At 45.2% G+C, this 23,041-nt stretch overlaps 1 protein-coding gene across 3 annotated transcripts; it reads right to left on the bottom strand.

Moving 5' to 3' along the window:
- Positions 1-1,074: 1,074 nt before the first annotated feature.
- On the bottom strand, positions 1,075-21,461 carry LOC137534615 (oocyte zinc finger protein XlCOF8.4-like). 3 transcript variants are annotated; one of them, XM_068256195.1, is made up of 5 exons: positions 21,314-21,461; positions 13,274-13,442; positions 12,110-12,295; positions 11,906-12,029; positions 1,075-4,110 (listed from the first exon to the last, which is right to left on the bottom strand). In XM_068256195.1, exons 1-5 carry the CDS (start codon positions 21,322-21,324, stop codon positions 3,017-3,019), a joined length of 1,584 nt encoding a protein of 527 aa, XP_068112296.1. In that variant the 5' UTR covers positions 21,325-21,461; the 3' UTR covers positions 1,075-3,016. The 3 variants fall into 3 exon arrangements, with proteins under 3 accessions (XP_068112296.1, XP_068112297.1, XP_068112298.1); XM_068256196.1 differs by lacking the exon at positions 21,314-21,461 and adding an exon at positions 20,130-20,383; XM_068256197.1 differs by lacking the exon at positions 21,314-21,461 and adding an exon at positions 20,191-20,383.
- Between the last annotated feature and the right edge of the window lie 1,580 nt (positions 21,462-23,041).

Below are 23,041 nucleotides of genomic sequence, written 5' to 3'. Positions count from 1 at the left end.
GCGTGTGCTGCTTTTTATTTCACAAAAATCGTCCCAGCAGGGCCTGAGCGGCAGCCTCTGGCGGTGATGGACGTATATAGTCGTCCATACCGCTAAGGAGGTTAAACTTCCCCAAAGTCCAGGCGCGTGCGGCCCGCAGCATTGGACATACCTTCCACATGAGTCCAACGCTGTCTGTCCTCTATCACTGTCTGCCAGCTCTTGTGCTTGCCAAAACTCCAGGTTCCTGTATGTCACATGACATACAGGAAGTATTCCATGCATTAGAGCCTGCAGGAGGTGAAGTGGATAGACTGGCATCGCTGGACCGTGCTGGAAGCTATGTACAGAAGTAATGCAGCTTTGGGGACAAAGGAGGCACAGAGAGACACAGAGTGGGCACAGGGAGAGACAGAGAGAACCAGAGCGGCACAGAGACACAGAGGGAGCACAAAGAGACAGGAGGACAGAGGGGGAACAAAGGGGGGGCAAAGCTTGATTTGAAGGAAATCGTGAATTGAATTGAAATCGCAATTTCAGACAGAAATCGCTCAATTCAATTTTTTCCTAAAATCGTTCAGGCCTACTCCAGCCTCAGGGCGCAGTGTAGGAGGGGGCGCACAATTCATTCAGCTGTCATTCCTAATTGTGTATGAAGCAGAAAGAAATAAGAAAAGGGGATACATAGCAGTGACTGCAAGCCATATAACTAGTTATTAAGGTGTTGGGGAGGTTGTGGGCACTGTGGCCCTCTTAGTCTAATAGCAATCAGTGTGTGACAGCTGGGGTGGGAGGGATGGAGGGGCGCACTTTGGTGTCTCAGCCTTGGGTGCTGGAGGACCTTGTCCCTGATCTGCTCATGGGAAAGGGGGTATCAGCTACTGATTGTGACGACGTTCAATCCTTGGTTACAGTTCCTTTTTTAATGCTCACAGCTATGTGTAACACAAGTCCGCTGCAGTCCGTTCCAAAAATAGGACCATTGTTAATGCTAATGCGGACCAGCCCTCACTCCCATCCCTTTAAAAAGCAATACAAAAGATTGGATGTAAGTAAATTACCGGTACCCCAAAAGAAAAACAGCAAACTGATGGCTTTTTTTTAAACTGGTCCATTTAATAGTCTAGCCTGTGATGCTCTACTGACCACAAAGCCTTTTGCATTGTACTGTTAAAACACAAATGAATATTTATTTCCTTCTAAACAATGCCTGTTTCCTGGCAGCCCTGCTGATTTATTTGGCTGCAATAGTGTTTAAATAACACCATAAACAAGCATGCTGCTAATCTGGTCAAATCTGACAGTGTCAGAGACATCTGATCTGCAGCATGCTTGTTCAGGGTCTATGGCTAAAGGTATTAGAGGCTGGGATGAGCAGGAGTGCCAGGCAGCTGGTATAGCTTAAAAGGAAACCAATATGGCAGCCTCCATATTTCTCTCGTTACAGTTGTCCTTTAAATGGACAGGGGTGGGGCTAACCTCAGGGAAGGATTGCGATTTTACCCTTATTGGCTTGAATGCAATTGCTCCGGCTCAATGCAGTGCAGCATGCTTGTAATCGCAACGCTGTTTTGGACTCACTCCCATAGCCTTTCAGTAGCAAAGTGCTTTTAGGAATCGCTGGGATTCCTAGAGGCATGAATCACTACTGAAAGTGTTCTAGTTGGCGCTAGGCCTTAGACATATTAGAGACATTGCAAAGTGCTGAAATCCTGACAGTATATACAGTTGAATCCCTTTATTGTAAATTCCAAGGGACCTGGCCAAGTAGTTTACTATATCAGGATTAGTCATACATAGGGCTTGATTCATCAAGCTGTGCTGCTAAAGCAGGGCAGCTTAATGAGTAGCACGAACTCAGTGCGCGCTATGCTGCGGTAGTGCAGCTAGCGTGCACTGGTAACTTATGTAACTAACGGCGACTCCACTCCTCCTGCCCTGAGTCCTGTAGGGTCCAGTGGCTTTCTAGGACATGATCCTGGCGCTTTGATTGGCCCAATAGGCTGCCTGTCACTTGACAGGCAGCCGATTTGGCCATTCAACTTACGGGGATCACGTCCTATCAAGCCATTGGCTCAGGGTGGGAGGAGTGGAGTGGCCGTTAGTTACAAAGAGTGCGCGTATGTTACCAGTGCATGCTGAGCTCGCACTTTCATTTAAGGTGGCCACACACCATACCATTTTTTAAATATCTGTTCAATTTAAGAATTAAAATCAATTTTTCTGACTGATTGTAACATTTCAAAAATATGACCAATGTACCACACATATATGTTCAATATTTTCCCCAATTATAATAAAAATGATTGAAAACTGAGAAAATTGCTTGGGTGTGTATATTAATAATTCGGCAATCTACCACACACCATACAATCTTTAGAAAGTTTGAAGAAAAATATCTGGCATTCCGGATCGATAAAAATCAAAGAAAACGGGAAATCCAATTGGATTTTTCAGTCGAATGAAAAAAAAAGCTTTCGTTTTTTCGGGAGATCCAATCGTTTATCGAATTGCCGTAAAATCTGATAATTTTATTGTATCGTGTGTGGCCACCTTTAGCTTCATGAATCAAGCCCATGTATATTTATACAGGTACACAGTGGAGGAACCTGGGGACTGAGTTTACTATAGGAAGAGGTTTACTATATCAGAGTTTACTATCACGAGATTCTACTGAATATGTCTGTTGGACTATGGTGGAGGATAATGATGGTGCACTTAGACATTACATGGAATCTTTGTAGCACTTTAGCCATTTCAACCCTCTACTGTATAATGGTGGGTCACTCCAAAAGAAACTGAAGTTGTGTTGTGGACAGAGCTTCTAACACGTTACTGTACAGTTTTCTAAGAAATTCTTTACCATAACCATTTATTATCATGGAAGAGACTTATCACCAACAAAGTTCACATGAAATAAAACGTGGTTCTTTCCTCCGCATGCCTTGACCAGTACTGTACATGTGAAGACTTGTAACTAATATAGGCCACATAATCCATTGACATACAGCAGTCACTATGAGTCCTGATTGGCTCCTCAAGAAAGCTGAGGGTTCTTTGTATGAACCCGCTCGTGCCGAATCAATGCCGAATTCATGACGAACCCTTTCCCACATGTTGAGCAGGAATATGGCTTCTTTTCCATATGATATTTCCGATGCCTCAGAAGCTCCGAGGAACTGATGAATGACTTTCCACATATTGAGCAAGTGTATGGTTTCTCCCCAGAATGATATCGCTGATGAACCACAAGATGCGACCGGACGATAAAGTCTTTCCCACATATCTGGCAGGTAAAAGGTCTTTCCCCAGTGTGGGATCTTTGATGGACAGCAAGACTGGAGCCTCGAGTAAAACACTTACCACAATTTGGGCAAACATACTTCTTCCTTTCTGCAAGGTTAGAATTAGACCTCTGCCCTGATGAGTGAAAGTTTTCTTCTCCAGCGTGAGTGCTGTGATGGGCCAGAAGTGCAGCTTTATCGTAAAAACACTCCCCGCAAAAAGAACAGGATACTCTATTACATTCAGTCTGCTGGTTCTGATTAATAGTCTGGATGTCCTTTGTATTGGAAGGTAAAGGCTGGGAATCTTCTCCTACAAAAAAGGTGGTAATTGTGAAATCTTCTTCAGCACCTGAATTTGTTTCCTCCTTCATAGACTGAGGAAACTCCGATGCTCTGGAATGCAGAAGATGGTCTTCTGGTTTCTGTGAGATTGGCTCCTTCTTGACATGAGTTCGTGTAGACTGAGTATGAAGCGTCAAGAAGCTGGAAGAGGGGGTGAGATGTACCTCAGCTGGAAGCAGTTCTTCCTTGACTTGAGCAGGTGGAGGTAAAGCACCATATGAAGATGTAGAAGCATTGGGCTGGGGAAGACATTTTTCATTGTGGTAGGCAAGGAGTTCCCCGTTACCAGAAGTTAAGGGCCCTGTATGAACAAGAGGTGAGTAAATTCCAAAGTTTGTGAGATGTTTTGTGTGTGTGATGGATTCTTCCTTGACACAGGTAGATGTGCGTTGTGTACAGTCCTCAGAAATAGATCTATCATGGTGCAGGAGATGTTTATGACCCCGGGTTTGCTCCTTAATATAGTTAGATGTAAATTCAGTTTCAGCAGCTTCAATTAAGCCTGGTAAAAAAAATAAAAAAAAACATCTCATTCATAATCCTACAGTAATAAGTATAACATTGCTACTTGCAAATAACCTGCAAGTAGCTTACTTCAATATCAAGGCCGGTTTTACGCCTGGCCAGAGCGTTGCGGCCATAAAATAGATGCTAGACAGGAAGCACATCATTGGGATTATAAAAAAAATATAAAAAACACAAAATTTGCGCTGCCTCACAGTCCACTAATAGCAAGGAACGGACCAAAGGGAAGTTCTTGGCCTCGTAGCCACCAACGGCGTAGCTGATCGTCTTCAGTCAACCTCAGACAAAAGAAAAACAAGAAAAAAAATTCATCGCATAGCCTATCAATTCAGACTTGATCCTCCACCAGCTATGGCCCGTGTGATATTTAGAGGGTATCACCTTCTTCCTGTGTTCCACCACCCGCAGGGATTGCCCCCACCTTTGGCTATAGCTGCCCAGACCTCACAGACAGCAACCAGCACATATAGATAACCACAAAGACCTGGCTTCTCCTCGTTTCAGACCAATGGGATGGCTCACGATTCCAGGATTAAAGAGATAAAATATATATCATTGCGTAGGCTGCTATGCAGAGTCTTCAAGCGGGATCAAAGCCCACTATCCACTATGCCACCGTGCCTATGGATTTATGGGGACCACCTCTACCACAAACAGGTGTACCACCACCCAGCAGGACCGTGCTCACCTTTATTCTATGCTGCCCCAGTCATAGACAGCCACACAACACATTGGTAAGCGGTCCTCCACACAGCAGTGCTGGCTAGTATATGTCTCCTCCACGCATAAGTATAATGCAGCCCACTGCAACTGAACAGGCTTGAAATGGTGTAAAATCACTTATTAAGAACAATATAAAAAGAGTACTACTCACAAGCATGAAAAAGAGTCAGGCATATCATAAAATGTCATGAGGACGTCTTCTCCGTGCACTGCAACCTCCTGTCCGTTTAGCCACGCCCTACGCGTTTCGTCTTACGACTCTTCAGGGGCTCTTGGACAGGACTGGTCAGCAGTGCTTAAATACCCTCCCCGTACATCCCCTTAAACCTATCACATTACTTAACCTACTGGTATTTGAGTATTGCACGCCCAAGTACATCAGCGTCCACTTATCCTCCAGCGCGCGATTCAGCCCCACTGCGCAAGCGCCTCTCAGAACCCGCGAGACTTCGGAGCATGGTCTGGAGCGCAACCAGAGCTATTCCGCGTTCCAACGCGAACCTCCATGTGCGTCCCAACATCCCTCCTATTGCGCCTCTGCTCACCTCTCGCGTGATTACGGAGGAGGAAAACTGAACCCACTGCCTCCGTGTCATCATGGCCATCATCTGGCGCTTCCTACTAGGAAGTATTATTCTGCGTTCCACACTACAATAGAGAACAGGAGACCTTACTGCAGCCAATTTCTACCCCATTAACCATAATAAATAAAAACCCTCAATATGTGTGGGTTCGTGCAACTACTCACTTACCATTACATGTGCAAACAGCTACTATAAATACGTGTTATAGTGTCAATAGCATACATAGATATATACCCCACCTAATTGTTAGAGCCCACCCACTATTCATACACTAATCTCTAGTGCTATACAGATAGTAAAAAGTAGTACATTTTACTGATGTCCCTCACCCTACAGACAGCAAGATTACTGATATCCCTCACCACCTGGCATTAAGGGGGCGACCCCCCAAAAATCACAACCATGTATACAGTGCTTAAAAAACTGCAAAGTAACATTATATATAAGATCCTCCAATATTACACACAATAAACATGAATCAATGTAACAAATACAGTGTTAACTAGAACCCACGAAGTGTACCCACCAAACATTCCCCCCCTTAATCATCAGCAATGAAGCAATTTAAATCCACCTCAATTTTTTGCCTTCCTATATATAAAAGTCGGCCGGGGGGGTAGGTGGTGCGCTAGTATGTGATCTCCCAACAGCACATTCCAGTGCCGTTTGATGCTCCTTTCCACCTGTCTATATTGAGAGTTGTAGTCCAAGACAATCGCGAACCCATAATCCTTCTCCCCTACTGCTCCTCCACTTCTATCTGTAAGGGTAACTGCCCTATCCATCTGTCTAATCCTCTCCACTTCTTCCACCAACACCTCCCTCCTATAACCCTTTTCCTCAAACCTCTTTATCAAGATCTCACTTTGCTCCAGAAAGTCACTTTCTCTAGTGCAGTTCCTTTTCATCCTGATAAATTGTCCCCTTGGTATATTGCGCAGCCACGTATCATGATGGCAGCTATTGGTTGGTATGTATCCATTCCGATCAGTTTTTTGGAAAAAAGTTTTGGTCCCCACCCCACCCCCTTCTCTATATAAGGTTAAATCCAAAAAATCAACCGTATCTCTGCTCCACTTTGCATCCAATCGGATCCCCAAATTGTTACTATTCAACACATCCACATATTTGGGTATATCCTCTCCCCCCCCCCCCCCCCCCATATCCATAACAGATCATCGATATAACGCCATGAATGTACAATGGGCCTACTTATATCCATATCCAACACATATTTTTCCCACTTTCCCATAAAAATATTAGCATAACTGGGGGCAAATTTTGCCCCCATCGCACAGCCAACCTTCTGCCTATAATAGCTGCCTCCATACCAGAAATAATTGTGGCTTAAGCAATACCCAAGGAGCTCCACTATAAATTCTATCTGTTGTCCCTTCAGGTTCCCTCTTTCTTCTAGCGCTTCTGCTACTGCCTTGGTTGCTTCTACATGGGGGATAATAGTGTACAGAGAGGAGACGTCCGCCGTTATAAAGAACCGTCCCTCCCCAAACACTACTCCCTCAAGTTTCTGTAATACTTGTTTGGTGTCCCTTACCAGTTGTGGCAGTTTGCCCCCAGTTATGCTAATATTTTTATGGGAAAGTGGGAAAAATATGTGTTGGATATGGATATAAGTAGGCCCATTGTACATTGGTGGCGTTATATCGATGATCTGGTATGGATATGGGAGGGGGGGGGGGAAGAGGATATACCCAAATATGTGGATGTGTTGAATAGTAACAATTTGGGGATCCGATTGGATGCAAAGTGGAGCAGAGATACGGTTGATTTTTTGGATTTAACCTTATATAGAGAAGGGGGTGGGGTGGGGACCAAAACTTTTTTCCAAAAAACTGATCGGAATGGATACATACCAACCAATAGCTGCCATCATGATACGTGGCTGCGCAATATACCAAGGGGACAATTTATCAGGATGAAAAGGAACTGCACTAGAGAAAGTGACTTTCTGGAGCAAAGTGAGATCTTGATAAAGAGGTTTGAGGAAAAGGGTTATAGGAGGGAGGTGTTGGTGGAAGAAGTGGAGAGGATTAGACAGATGGATAGGGCAGTTACCCTTACAGATAGAAGTGGAGGAGCAGTAGGGGAGAAGGATTATGGGTTCGCGATTGTCTTGGACTACAACTCTCAATATAGACAGGTGGAAAGGAGCATCAAACGGCACTGGAATGTGCTGTTGGGAGATCACATACTAGCGCACCACCTACCCCCCCGGCCGACTTTTATATATAGGAAGGCAAAAAATTTTCAAAGTCTGGTGGTGCCCACCTTTGTGGATGGGCCCAGAAATAATAACACAATGGATCTATTGGGACAGGTGGGTTTCTTTCTGTGTGGGACATGCAATGCGTGTTGTAAGACGAGGTCCAGAAGAAGGAACATGGTAGTGTCATTCACAACAGGGGAAAAGTTTAAGATTAGGGAATGTATAACGTGTAATTCAAGATATGTGGTGTATCTGGCATGGTGTCCGTGTGGGATACAGTACATAGGACGGACAACAAGGAAGTTAAGGGAAAGAATGTCTGAACATGTCAGAAATATAGAGAAAGGGGTAAAGGGACATAGTCTGTCAAAACATTTTAGTTTGAAACATAACCGTGACCCTGCTCTGCTACAATTTACAGCGCTACAGAAATTATCTATGAGGTGGCGAGGATGCCACAAGACCAGGGAAGTCTCGTAATTAGAAACAGAATGGATCTATAAAATGAAAACGTTACACCCCATGGGTTTGAATATTGAGGTGGATTTAAATTGCTTCATTGCTGATGATTAAGGGGGGGAATGTTTGGTGGGTACACTTCGTGGGTTCTAGTTAACACTGTATTTGTTACATTGATTCAGGTTTATTGTGTGTAATATTGGAGGATCTTATATATAATGTTACTTTGCAGTTTTTTAAGCACTGTATACATGGTTGTGATTTTTGGGGGGTCGCCCCCTTAATGCCAGGTGGTGAGGGATATCAGTAATCTTGCTGTCTGTAGGGTGAGGGACATCAGTAAAATTTACTACTTTTTACTATCTGTATAGCACTAGAGATTAGTGTATGAATAGTGGGTGGGCTCTAACAATTAGGTGGGGTATATATCTATGTATGCTATTGACACTATAACACGTATTTATAGTAGCTGTTTGCACATGTAATGGTAAGTGAGTAGTTGCACGAACCCACACATATTGAGGGTTTTTATTTATTATGGTTAATGGGGTAGAAATTGGCTGCAGTAAGGTCTCCTGTTCTCTATTGTAGTGTGGAACGCAGAATAATACTTCCTAGTAGGAAGCGCCAGATGATGGCCATGATGACACGGAGGCAGTGGGTTCAGTTTTCCTCCTCCGTAATCACGCGAGAGGTGAGCAGAGGCGCAATAGGAGGGATGTTGGGACGCACATGGAGGTTCGCGTTGGAACGCGGAACAGCTCTGGTTGCGCTCCAGACCATGCTCCGAAGTCTCGCGGGTTCTGAGAGGCGCTTGCGCAGTGGGGCTGTATCGCGCGCTGGAGGATAAGTGGACGCTGATGTACTTGGGCGTGCAATACTCAAATACCAGTAGGTTAAGTAATGTGATAGGTTTAAGGGGATGTACGGGGAGGGTATTTAAGCACTGCTGACCAGTCCTGTCCAAGAGCCCCTGATGAGTCGTAAGACGAAACGCGTACGGCGTGGCTAAACGGACAGGAGGTTGCAGTGCACGGAGGAGACGTCCTCATGACATTTTATGATATGCCTGACTCTTTTTCATGCTTGTGAGAAGTACTCTTTTTATATTGTTCTTAATAAATGATTTTACACCATTTCAAGCCTGTTCAGTTGCAGTGGGCTGCATTATACTTATGCGTGGAGGAGACATATACTAGCCAGCACTGCTGTGTGGAGGACCGCTTACCAATGTGTTGTGTGGCTGTCTATGACTGGGGCAGCATAGAATAAAGGTGAGCACGGTCCTGCTGGGTGGTGGTACACCTGTTTGTGGTAGAGGTGGTCCCCATAAATCCATAGGCACGGTGGCATAGTGGATAGTGGGCTTTGATCCCGCTTGAAGAATCTGCATAGCAGCCTACGCAATGATATGTATTTTATCTCTTTAATCCTGGAATCGTGAGCCATCCCATTAGTCTGAAACGAGGAGAAGCCAGGTCTTTGTGGTTACCTATATGTGCTGGTTGCTGTCTGTGAGGTCTGGGCAGCTATAGCCAAAGGTGGGGGCAATCCCTGCGGGTGGTGGAACACAGGAAGAAGGTGATACCCTCTAAATATCACACGGGCCATAGCTGGTGGAGGATCAAGTCTGAATTGATAGGCTATACGATAAATTTTTTTTCTTGTTTTTCTTCTGTCTGAGGTTGACTGAAGACGATTAGCTACGCCGTTGGTGGCTACGAGGCCAAGAACTTCCCTTTGGTCCGTTCCTTGCTATTAGTGGACTGTGAGGCAGCGCAAATTTTGTGTTTTTTATATTCTCTATATGTTGGTGTGACATTTGAATTTGCAGCATACCCACGGGATTGTATAAGGTGTATTAGGGGTGGAGCTCGCTGAAACATTATTATTATAGTACATCATTGGGATTCCTGGGTTGCCCGTCATATTTGCGTCACTCTGTTCATGCGTGCCATTAACCTTCTTGGCGGTATGGACGAGCTCAGCTCGTCCATGTACGCCAAGGAGGATTGCTCAGCCCCTGGAGGGTCTTTTTACTTACTTTTTTTTTCAGAACATGTAGCTAGCACTTTGGTAGCTACATGTTCTGTCCGATCGCCGCCGCTACCCGCCAATCCGCCACGATGTGCCGCTAAAAGGGCTGTCCCCCCCGAAACGCATAGAGCAGCCTGGCACATCACCGCCAGGCTGCGCAATGGGAAGGATCGGAGCTCCCCATGATGTCATGACCGATCATCACCAATGGCGATGGAAGAAGCGACGATAGGAAGTCACACTTCTCGTGGTATCTCGGACGCGTAAGTATGGCCGGCGGGGATTGGGAGGGTGGATGTGGACAGGGACGGCGTGGCGTACTGCTGTAGCTAGCAATACGCTAGCTACAGCAAGCGGGAAAAAAAAAATTAACAAAAAGGGCAATGCGTACTTATGTACGCATTACCCAGAATGCCAGGGAGATTAACGTATTTAAAGTTTCTGCGTTGCCCATTGACTAATATGCATTTGGTCACTTTGGAAGTCTAACGGTAATGCGCTGTTGGCTTTGAGGTGGATCGGCAGTAAATCAGACACTTCCAGCGCTGCGCAGCGTGGTTCGTGTAGTAGGCCCCATAGACCTCCTTTGCTGTTTTTTTTTTTTTTTTTTTTACTGCATGCAGAAAGGGTAACACAATGCAAAGAAAGTGGCCTAGTGTAAAAGGGGCCTGAGTGAAACTATAGTCTCTGGATGATCATCCATCACCCCTACGCTGCCGGCTGGGACCTTCCTTATCTTTGCGGCCCCGCTCCCCTGTGTGTACGAGTGTGGCCAGTGGTTTTGCACCTGCGCAGTAGCACAGAGCTGCTCATGCACAGAGTAAGAAGCTGTGCCCGAGCGGCCTGTGCTGCTGTGTAGGCCGTATTTTGCGCCTACGCAGTCAGGCAACGCTCCTACACAGGCAGGAGTGAGGGACGCCGCAAACAATCTTTACCTTTAATGTTGAAGATTGTTAGGAGGGTTCCAGCACAGCACAGGAGGGAGACAGGGGAAGCCTCTGGATCATCCAGAGGCCTCTCCCTACTGAGGAAAGTATCTAACTTTCTAAAACAAAAAACAGGCACCTCTTCAAGAAAATTATTATTTCGACTTGCTTACCTTGTTTTTGTGCATACAGCATACAGCCACTGCAGACGGGAGCTAGCAGGGATTGTCAGACTGGGAGTGTCACGCTCCTTCCAACCCCTCACAGGTCCAGATTCAGGCCCAGTTCAGAACGGGGCAGTGCGGCGCAATGTAACGGATGCATTGTAATGTAGAAAGTCGCACTGCAATGTTAGATCTATGCGATGTTACAGCAAGGCTGGTGCGGACCGATTTAACAAAGTGCACCCTGCAGGCTGGTTAACAGCGACAGTGAAGCATGCTATTTAGTGAGCATCAGGACAGCTCACCATACATGGCTGATCCCCGTTTCTCCTTTAAAGAAAATCTGTATTAAGAAAAATCGGCTCGGGATCGGCTATTTCCGTTTATTTCCAAGCAGAGAGCCGCAACAGCGCCTCCCTCTGCAGCCAGGGAAGGTAAATATTGAACGGCCTGTCAAATTGTCGCTGTGCCTTCCAAGGGGCAGCCAGAGACCACCGTGGGATGGAGGAGGATGGGGGAAGCCTCGATAGGATACAGAGGCTTCCCCCTCCTGAGGCGAGTACACCCCAAGGGTATTTGTTTTTAATACAGAGTCTGTTTAACAAAAGTGGATTTGCACTTTCAGCCGTGCACAAACTTAAATCCTCCTTACCTGGTGATATGAGGGGTGGGTGATTCTCCATCACAACATTCTTATACACATCCTTGTGTCCTTCTAAATACTGCCACTCTTCAATGGAGAAACTGTCAGTGACATCCTGGCAGCTCATAGGAACCTGCCAAACACAATGATACAGTCACCCTCCACATCCCTAGCGTTACTGGATAACATCCCATGATTCCCAGCACTGCTCACCTCTCCTGTCAGCAGCTCATTGGTCTTGTTGGTAGCTTCTTGGATTTTCTTGCTGTTTCTTTTAGTTGTCAGTGAGGGAGGTGGGGGCTCCAAGTGGGGGCTCTGACTTCTGCCCTGTCCTTGTGGTGCAATAGGAAGACTGCTGGAAGTCTCACAGCTGTCAGTCTTCTCCACTGGGCCATAAGCCTAATAATAACAATAATAATAATAATAAAAAAATAAAAACAAACGTTCATTAAGGTAATACCTTAACTAACTGTGCACAATTTTCTTGCAAGCTTTCAAAACTTTGTTTCTTCTTCAGGCAGCATACAGAACCTGATCTTCATCCCTGAAGATGAAACTTTAACCATTTAAGCCTTCTGGTAGTAGTGGCTACGTCCAGAAGGCCATGTGCGCTACCGCATGCTCCATTTTTTTTAAATAATATAAACAGTCATGTCATGTGACACTCCCAGAATCAATAGTGATGTCATGTGACACTCCCAGAATCCTTCTCACCTTTCCAGTCAGATCTGCCTTTTATTAGCAGTGAAAAGAGTGATGCCATATCACGTTCTCAGGATCCTCTTCACCGCTGTAGTCAGGTTTTTGCTTCAAGAGCAGTGAAAAAGAGTCATGTGATGTCACGTTCCCAGAATCCTCCTCCACTCTCCAGTCAGGTGTGTTTTATTTTAAGAGGGATGTCATTTGCCACTCCCAGAATCCTCCTTTAGGCCTGGTGCACACCAAAACCCGCTAGCAGATCCGCAAAATGCTAGCAGATTTTGAAACGCTTTTTCTTATTTTTCTGTAGTGTTTCAGCTAGCATTTTGCAGTTTTGGGATGCGTTTTTGGTGTAGTAGATTTCATATATTGTTACAGTAAAGCTGTTACTGAACAGCTTCTGTAACAAAAACACCTGCAAAAAACGCTCTAAACTGCCGTTTTTCAGAGCGGTTTGCGTTTTTCCTATACTTTACATTGGAGGCAGAAACGCCTCCGCAATCCAAAAAATGCCTCACCTCGGGAGTATGCGTTTCAGCCACCCCATTGAGATACATTGACCAAGCGTATCCGCAGCCGCAAGCGGCTGCAAAAACACCCAAAAACCCGCTCGGTGTGCACCAGCCCATAGTCAGGTGTGTGCTTTACTATTAGAGATGAAAGTGATGCCATCCTTACCTCCCCGGTCAGAAGATGAAGGATCTCCAAAGTGAGTTTTATCAGTCGGTCGTGTATCCCCTCTGTGTCCTTGTACATCTTCTCTGACTTAGTTATGGAAGGGAATGACTGTCTTGAGGCTGAGTAATGAGGGGCTTCAGAAGGGATCACACTAAGTAGCAAGTTGGTGCTGTAAAACAAATAAATTACTGTTACATGAAATAGCATAAAAAAAACACAACCTGTGTGGGTACAAGATAATACAGAGATGCCATGAAACATACTGGCAAATGAATTGGCATCTCCCCTACTGGCTATAAACTGGAGTAGATATTACACTGCTAGACTGAGGGCAATTGGTGATCACAAAAGGGCAATGTTAAGCTCCCTGCACATTGCAAATCAGATTTGAGATTCCGATTTGCGAATCCGATTTTCCCTGGATGCTATCAAAAGAAAACCGCTGATAAAACGCAGCATGCAGTACCGATTAAAAATTGGAATCGCTGGGGAAAAACGATTAAAAATCGGAATCGCGTGTAGTGTGCAAGAGGCCTTATAAAGATACAGCATGTATTTTTAGTATTTTACCTGAAGTTACCTTTAACCTGCTGGGCGTTCTGATTCCTGCCACATGCCCCTGCTAACTATTAGCTCTGAAGCGAGATTTATTCTCGCTTCAGAGTCTCTTTAAGGAGCACTACAGCAAAAAATTAAGCATTTAAAATCTGACAGAACCAACAGACTTTGGTCTAGTCCAACTCCTCGGGGGAATTCTCAGGGTTTTATTTGTTTTCAAATGCATTTTTTTGAACGGCAGTTTAACTGCCAAAATACAGTAGTAAGATATCAGCCAGCCTCCTTACTCTCTTGCACACTTTTGACAGTAAGGCCCCATTTACATTTAATCAGTTGCTCTGTTGTAACTGAAAGGACAACTGATTTTCAAACTAATGCCCATGTTTCCCAATGGCTCAGTTCACACTGTACGCTTTTAACTGAAAGATTTTTCATAATGCACTGCTATAGCGAAGAAAAAAAAAAAAAAAAACTTACCAACTGATTTAGGCCCGGTTCACATTAGCGGTCGCCGTCCGGAATCGCCGTGCCGGAGCCGGACCGCATGCAGAACGGACGTGTCATACTCACCGGCTTCCTGCGTGTCAGTCCCGGGGATCGGTATGCACTCGCGTGCGCAGGAGGGGCCGGCATTTGTTATGCATCCCGCGTGGCGTTACTTCCTTGGGCGTGATGTCACCACGCCGTGTAGTTCGCACAGGCGCAGTCGCGCGCACCCGGTACCATGCGGACAATAGTACGCATGTGCGTGCTTCTACGCATGCGCAATGCGTCCATGCGTCCGCTTGTGCGCATGCGTGGCGTTCAGTCCTTGGCGCCAAACGGCCTATTTAAACCAGCTAGCCATGAGCATCATTGCTGTCAGTTCTTACAGCTTGCTAGCAGTAACCTGTGTCTCTGCCCGCTTGTATCCTGATTGATTCCTGTTGTTGACCACGGCCTGTTCCTGTTTCCACTTGATCTCTGCCTGCCCCGACCTTTGCCTGTTTATCGTGTTGCCTGAACTCTGCCTGCCTCGACCCTTGGATTGCCTTACCGTTTTGATTGAACTCTGCCAGCCCTGACCTTGGAACTGTCTGACCACGATATCGCCTGCTGATTCTGTACCTTGCTATCCCATATTGCAGCGTTGCTGTTCTCTGAACCACTGTTGGGACGACCTGGGCACAACCTGGTGGGCACTAGGCAGCGAAGTCCGACATCCCCGTTAGGGGGGTGTTCCTGCTTCCCCCTCAAGGGGTCGTGGGTGAAGACCCGTGGTCACTTAGACTCTGTGCTCCGGGAAGTTCCTTTCCGCAGTGGTAAGGTCAACAGTATTCTCTGTGAAGCTAACAGGACGGAACGGACGCACGGCATAGCAATGAAAGCCTATGCATCCGTTTCGTCCGGACCGGATCCGGACCGGATCTGGACTCCGGCATAAGACCCAACATGCGCTATTTTTTGGTCCGGCTCCTCCGGCAGCCGTATCCGGAGCGGAGCCGGACTGCACCATCCGGCCAATACAAACCAATGAGAACCCGGAGAGCGCACAACACACTGGCTAAAAATCCGGATGTTCTACCCCACTTCCTTTGCGTATTGAAGCGGCGATTTTGGATGGGGACACATGGGCAAGCATTTTGGAGTGGAGCAGCAGTGATTTTAAACGTGCTGGAGATGTTGGCAGTATGTCGGAGGTGGAGGTGAGTGCTAAACAGCGGAGGGCCTGATTCCACAGGTCCACCTTCTGCTGACCTCCCAGACTCCAACATTTTTATTCTATTTCTACTATCTTTTGCCAAACGGATCCGGATCGCATCCTGATGAACACCTGATGCAACCTGACCGGATCCTGATCGGATCCGGATCAGAACCGTACGGTTCCAATCCGGATCCGGTCAGGTCATCTGGTCCGTTTGGCAGAGAACCGCAAGTGTGAACTGGGCCTAAGTGTAAATGGGGCCTAAGACACACTTGAGCGTTTTGCCGGTGATTTCGGCAAAACTCTCAAACGCTAGCGCTTTTCAAAGCGCTAGGGTAATAAAAGTCTATGGGCCCATTCTCATTTGGGCGATTTGCGCTAATCGCCACAAATCACCTAAAACCGCTAAACGCAAACACGTAGCCTGCACCATTTTCAGGCGATTTCCTGGCGATCGTGTTTTAGTGCTATAGAAGCGCAAAATGCGATCGCTAAAAAGAAAAAAAAAATTGCCAGGTGTGAATGGTGATTTTTTTTTTTTTTAGGGCGTTATCGCCAAAAACCGCCAGAGCAAAACGCTAGCAAAATCGCTAGCCTTTCGCGATTAGCAAGTGTGAATGGGCCCTCAGCAACGGCAATTCAGGAAATGCTTTTAAAAATAAAGAAGACCATGAGAATACTCATAAGCAGATGGACAAGTGAAAAACCTGTCGGTTCTGTCAGATTTAACTAAATTTCTACTTTTGCTGTAGTTGCCCTTTATTCACAACGAGGGCTCTTATAGAGGGTGTGGGTCAGTGTGCCATGGGTTGTAGGAATGAAGCAAGCAGTGACTGGCAACTAGACAGAAACATGGCAGCCATTGAATCATTGTCTATCGTGAAAAAAGCTAGTGAAAAAGCATAAAAAAAAAAAATGGAGCAAGAGTGAAAGAGAATGGAGGACAGAAGTGAGAGAGGTATGGGAAGTGGAATGGATGGTGGAAGGTTATGAGTAGGGATTAGCTTTCAAAACACTGCTGCACAGAAACCGACCCTTATTATGTGGGCCGCTGCAGCCTCTCTCTGATACTTCCTCCTTCCAGCTGTGAAAAAGGAAGTAGCGAAGTGATGGAGTACAGCATGAAGTACTGTTGCCAGAGGCGGCAACCAGAGTGCATTAACCCCCTCTGCCACAGGCCAACACATGGGAAGCTTATCCCTAGTCATGTACACCAGGAGGGTTCACTCAAGCATGGTATGTGATTACTCTGTTACATAATATTGCGCCCTGCTCAACACAAAGTTGCAAGTGCATACAAATGGGCAAGAGCATTGGCCATATGCAACATAAAGTTTACTAAAGAGTGGTAAAATAAATACTTCAGGCATGGTGGCTAGCAGAGGGCAGGCAGGTCCACAGAAACTGGCTAAACGTTGTTTCTCTGGACATTTGCTCTAAGTCCATGCCAGACAGAGGCACATCATGCAAGGGATGGCTTTGTAATATGGGCAGTCTCATCTAATTTAGCAGGCCTCTATCGTCATAGGAACCCCAACAATATTATTGTTATTACCTACAGTGGCTTGCAAACATATTCGGCCCCCTTGAAGTTTTCCACATTTTGTCACATTACTGCCACAAACATGAGTCAATTGTATTGGAATTCCACGTGAAAGACCAATACAAAGTGGTGTACACGTGAGAAGTGGAACGAAAATCATACATGATTCCAAACATTTTTTACAAATAAATAACTGCAAAGTGAGGTGTGCGTAATTATTCAGCCCCCCTGAGTCAATACTTTGTAGAACCACCTTTTGCTGCAGTCTTTTAGGGTATGTCTCTACCAGCTTTGCACATCTAGAGACTGAAATCATTGCCCATTCTTCTTTGCAAAACAGCTCCAGCTCAGTCTGGACAGCGTTTGTGAACAGCAGTTTTCAGATCTTGCCACAGATTTTTGATTGGATTTAGATCTGGACTTTGACTGGGCCATTCCAACACATGGATAGGTTTTGTTTTAAACCATTCCATTGTTGCCCTGGCTTTATGTTTAGGGTCGTTGTCCTGCTGGAAGGTGAACCTCCGCCCCAGTCTCAAGTATTTTGCAGACTCCAAGAGGTTTTCTTCCAAGCTTGCCCTGTATTTGGCTCCATCCATCTTCCCATCAACTCTGACCAGCTTCCCTGTCCCTGCTGAAGAGAAGCACCCCCAGAACATGATACTGCCACCACCATATTTGACAGTGGGGATGGTGTGTTCAGAGTGATGTGCAGTGTTAGTTTTCCGCCACACACAGCGTTTTGCATTTTGGCCAAAAAGTTCCATTTTGGTCTCATCTGACCAGAGCACCTTCTTCCAGATGTTTGCTGTGTCCCCCACATGCTTGTGGCAAACTGCAAACGGAACTTCTTATGCTTTTCTGTTAACAATGGCTTTCTTCTTATCACTCTTCCATAAAGGCAAATATTGTGCAGTACATGACTAATAGTTGTCCCATGGACAGAGTCTCCCACCTGAGCTGTGGATATTTGCAGTTCGTCCAGAGTCACCATGGGCCTCTTGACTGCATTTCTGATCAGCGCTCTCCTTGTTCGGCCTGTGATTAGGTGGACGGCCTTGTCTTGGTAGGTTTACAGTTGTGCCATACTCCTTCCATTTCTGAATGATTGTTTGAACAGTTCTCCGAAGGATGTTCAAGGCTTTGGACATTTTTTTGTAGCCTAAGCCTGCTTTAAATTTCTCAATAACTTTATCCCTGACCTGTCTGGTGTGTTATTTGGACTTCATGGTGTTGTTGCTCCCAATATTATCTTAAACAACCTCTAAGGTCATCACATAGCAGCTGTATTTGTACTGACATTAGATTACACACAGGTGCACTCTATTTAGCCATTAGCACTCATCAGGCAATGTCTATGGGCAACTGACTGCACTCAGACCAAAGGGGGCCGAATAATTATTCACATACCACTTTGCAGTTATTGATTTGTAAAAAATGTTTGGAATCATGTATGAGTTTCTTTCCACTTCTCACGTGTACACCACTTTGTGTTGGTCTTTCATGTGGAATTCCAATAAAATTGATGCATGTTTGTGGCAGTAATGTGACAAAATGTGGAAAACTTCAAGGGGGCCGAATACGTTTGCAAGCCACTGTATATAGCACCAACATCTTCCGCAGTGCTGTACATAGTATATATTGTCGTCACTTAACTGTCCCTCAGAGGGGCTCGCAATCTAATCCCTAACATAGTCATATGTGTATGTGCTGTATGTATCGTGTAGTATATGTATCGTACTCTAGGGACAATTTGGGGAGAAGCCAATTACCTTGTGTTCTGTAGGTTTTTGGGGTGTGGGAGGTAATTGGGGTGCCTGGGGGAAACCCATACAGACACAGGGATAAAATACAAACTCTGTGCAGATAGTGCCCTGATCCGAACCCGGGACCCCACGCTGCAAGGCGCCGAGCCCTGACCACTACGACACCGTACTGCCCATCAAGCTGTACAGCCTGGCACCACCTCCTCTTATTATCCATGTCAGTGTTGGTGGCTGCAGACTTCACAATCCTATGTGGCCTCTGGGAAGAAGGAGCGTTTGAGGGAGACATTACAGATCTCCCTGGTATACTGTGGAAAGATAACTTGGTCTCTCTAGTACATAGAGGTTATTTCATATCTTGTAAATCCATATGCCCCTTCCCTTTGGCCGCAGGGCCCTGTATAAATAGATTAAGGTAGGAGATGATCTCTGAGGTTAGGTCACTTACATACAGCGAGGTTGACCCAATGTAACTTTATATGATGTTTGGGCATTAACCTGTTGAGGTCAAGGTTCAAGGTAGACAAGGGGGTGGCACCATCACCACCGTCTTGGTGTCAGACTCAGTTTATTACACATATGATAGAAGCATATATTTATTTAAAGTTTTTATATAGCGCCGACATATTACGCAGCGCTGTAAAGAGTAGATTGTCTTGTCACTAACTGTCCCTCAGAGGGGCTCACAATCTAGTCCCTACCATAGTCATATGTCTTATGTATGTATCATGTAGTGCATGTATCGTAGTCTAGGGCCAATTTTAGGGGGAAGCCAATTAACTTATCTGTATGTTTTTGGAATATAGGAGGAAACCGGAGTACCCTGTTCAGGTACCCGGCTTAGACCATTGCTGTCCTCCTTACCTCTCTGTTGTGCACTGCGCCATCAGCCTCCCTGTCCCCTCCAGGCTAGTGAAGTATCTGTACAGAACTCGACCCTGAACCGCTCCCTGAGGGATTATGTCCCAATTTCAGCAGGTGACAGTAATAGTGCATGTGCACGCACCTTTAAACAGCTAAATGGCCCCTCTTCCAATGTCCATTTAAATCTCTCTTGAATTATTTATGAATATTGAGGATGCAGGGTGGCAGAATAGCATGATAGAGTGAATAGGGGGATAAGGGGAAGGAATAAAAAAAAGGAAGAAGGAGGGAGAGAGGAGAGGGAAAGGGAGAGAAACAGAAAGGAAGCAGAATCGTACATGGAGGGTGGAAAGAGAACGAGGAGCAGCTTGAGAGAAGCAGGAAAAGGTGATGGAGGTTGCAAATCAATTAAACAATTCATTTATCAATAAAAATACAGACCTCTGATTCTGTTATTATGGTATCTCTAATTCTGACCAATGATAAGAAGCTACTTCACCACCTTCACAGCACTCAGCATCGATCTCCTCAAAGCTCCCCCTCCAGCTGTCCTCCTCTTCTCTAATCAGGAAGATACTTCCGGGTGTAATCTGCGCTGCTCTGCACTGCAGTCATGGGATGCCCATATATGGAATGTGTTCTCTCCAACACTAGAGCAACAACCTGGCCAAAAACGGTGTCTCCTGCCACCTCCTGGCGGCCATGTTCTCGCAGCTCATGCATTTCCAAATATAAGGATACAATAAATTACTTCACAGACAACGTAAACTGACTTTTCAAAGTATTCTAAATAAATCAGAATGTCCATACTGTCACAAATACTGTTCTAAAATTGGAAAAAATGCTGTCTTGTATAGACTTAAAACTGTCCTCAGCTCCAGGAGTCAGTGGCCATTTTACTGTAGCCAGTCAGGGTGTCTGCATGTGTCAGGTGCTAGTGTGCAGCTGTATTGCTGTGCTGTTATATTGACATAAATAACCAAGTCTTACGTGATTTCTTATTTTCAGTGCTCGTCTAGAGCAATATATATATTTCCATCTGTCTCCATGGCATGCACAGTAGGGTTAAGCCCCGCCCACTTGACCCCTAAAGGACCAATGCTATAAATGTTTCCCAATAGCCCCCTCTCGCTAGTCTTTTTTTTGTCCTCTCACCACCTCATCCATGGGGACCAGGGTGCTATGCTGGAAGAATTACTAAAGTGTTATTGCAAGAACGTATGCTAATAAAATTCCAGATTAGTATAAGAAAAATCGAATAACAATGTTCTACTAGACACCAGTATTGACTGTAATGTCACAAGTCAGGCACATGTTTGATCAACAGGTCTGATGAAGCAATACCTGCCGATGTTTTTGTTATTCTCACCTGTTATTGCCATTTGAGCTCCTGATCATCTTGTGACACCACATGCAGCATAATCACATACAACTTATTTCAATATTTTTTCATTGCAAACAAGTTTGTTGGAATATGGAATAAGATATGTGAATTACATGTATAGTGCCATCTTCCCCTTCACTGTACAGCATCAAAAGATTTTCCAGAGCTAAAAAATATTACAATTTAAAAATATATCTGTGCATCTGATGATGCATTTGTGCCTTTCTTGCAATTTATTTACCTTTCTTGCATTTGTTGCCGCCATGTTTTGGTTTTGTGCTGCTCTTTCTGGTGGTGCCGTGATGTTTTTCCACCATGCCACCAGTATTATTTTGTATGATCTGTTTATGTCCTCCCATTGATGTCTGCCATATTTAGAACCAAGGTATGGCTCATCCCTCTTCCTGTATTTCATGAGGCTTACTGCTCCGCCCCCTGGCTCCTTCTCCAGTCACATGGTGAATAGAAGCAAACCTTAAACATTTTCTCTGCTAAAATATAGTGGCATCTAAAACGCAATTATAATGTAAAGTGTAATCCAAAATACAAGCGAGACTCCTAAATGGGCATTTAATTTTTCTTTTCCAACAAAATTGAATAATAAAATAAATAATTTATAGTAATAAAAAAGGCCATGAGATTTGGCAAGCAGGAAGAAAAGGGGAAGAAAAGAAAAAGAAAAGCTATACAGACCAATAGTAAATAGCTTAAAAAAGTAAAACAATTATATGGCAAATTATTATCCTAGGAAAAAGAAAATGTGTTCTCAGATGAGACATGTTGTAAAAAGCTGGACATCTCTACCTCCTCATTGAGACCAAAGATCCAGAAGGTTTTACGAACCTTCTTGTGTGTCCAAACAGCCTTCTCAATCCTGTGGGTTAATGTGGTGAGATAGCTTTCAGCCTGATTACTTTCAAGGTGCCAATTCTCCCTTCTTACTTTTGGCTGAAATGACGAGGGACAGTCTTATCTTCAGAGCCTTGTATGATTTTTCTCTAATGCTCACCAGATCTAATCTTCTGAGGTTTGGAGGTACAGCCTATATAGTAATTGTGATGATCCGCTCAGCTGGCTGCACTGGCAGACAGCTGTTTGACCATTCCTCTAGTCTGTGGGCTTCAGGTCTCTGGAAGAGAGACCTGTCTTTCCATTTCAAGTTTCTGGTCTGTTCTGCTGCTCAAGCATTTGCATACATTCGTTATGCAAATCCCCTACCTGCCTCCATTGATGACTGGCTCTATAAGAGCTTTCTGCTCCCAGAATGCTTGGCTGGTCATTCCTTCAGGGTTTGTAGTAAACACTCCTAGAGTGTCAGCCAAGCTACTTCTTGTTAAAGTTATCTTAGAGTAATTCTTGGGACTGCAATAGGCAGGTTCCCTAGTGCAGTTAGGATTGCATATCTGTTTGTTTGTCTGTTGCAATTGTCCTGTCCCAGCGGTAGTCGACAGGAAATCGTTCTGTTTGTCTGGGGTGCTAACCGGTGCTGCGGTAGTTACTGGTAGCCCCTTTTGATCTGTCTTGTCTGGATCGCAATAGCCTCTAGCGGTAGTGGCTGTGGATCCTTCTGATCTAGTTTCTGGAGTGTAAGCTGGAGCTGCGGTCGCTTCTGGCTACCTCGTCTAATCTGTCTTGCCTGGATCGCAATAGCCTCTAGTGGCTATGGATCCTTCTGATCTAGTTTCTGGAGTGTAAGCTGGAGCTGCGGTTGCTTCCGGCTACCTCATCTGATCTGTCTTGTTTAGATTGCACTAGCCGCTAGCGTTAGCGGCTGTGGATCTTTCTGATCTGTGTTCCTGCTTGGATCACACTTGCTCTGGCGGAAGAGCGGTGGATCCTTTCTGCCTAGTTCCTGTTTCTCGTTTGTCTGTCTTGTCTGATACGGGCGCTTGCTGTAGGCTCGGTGAGGTAACCGTTAAGCAAGCGTTCACGTTCTTTGTTTCGTGTTTGTCTGTCGGTGGTTAGTTAG

The sequence above is a fragment of the Hyperolius riggenbachi genome, chromosome 10 (genome assembly GCF_040937935.1).
Source record: "Hyperolius riggenbachi isolate aHypRig1 chromosome 10, aHypRig1.pri, whole genome shotgun sequence".
NCBI lineage: Eukaryota > Metazoa > Chordata > Amphibia > Anura > Hyperoliidae > Hyperolius > Hyperolius riggenbachi.
This window is presented reverse-complemented; position numbering and strand designations above follow the sequence as displayed.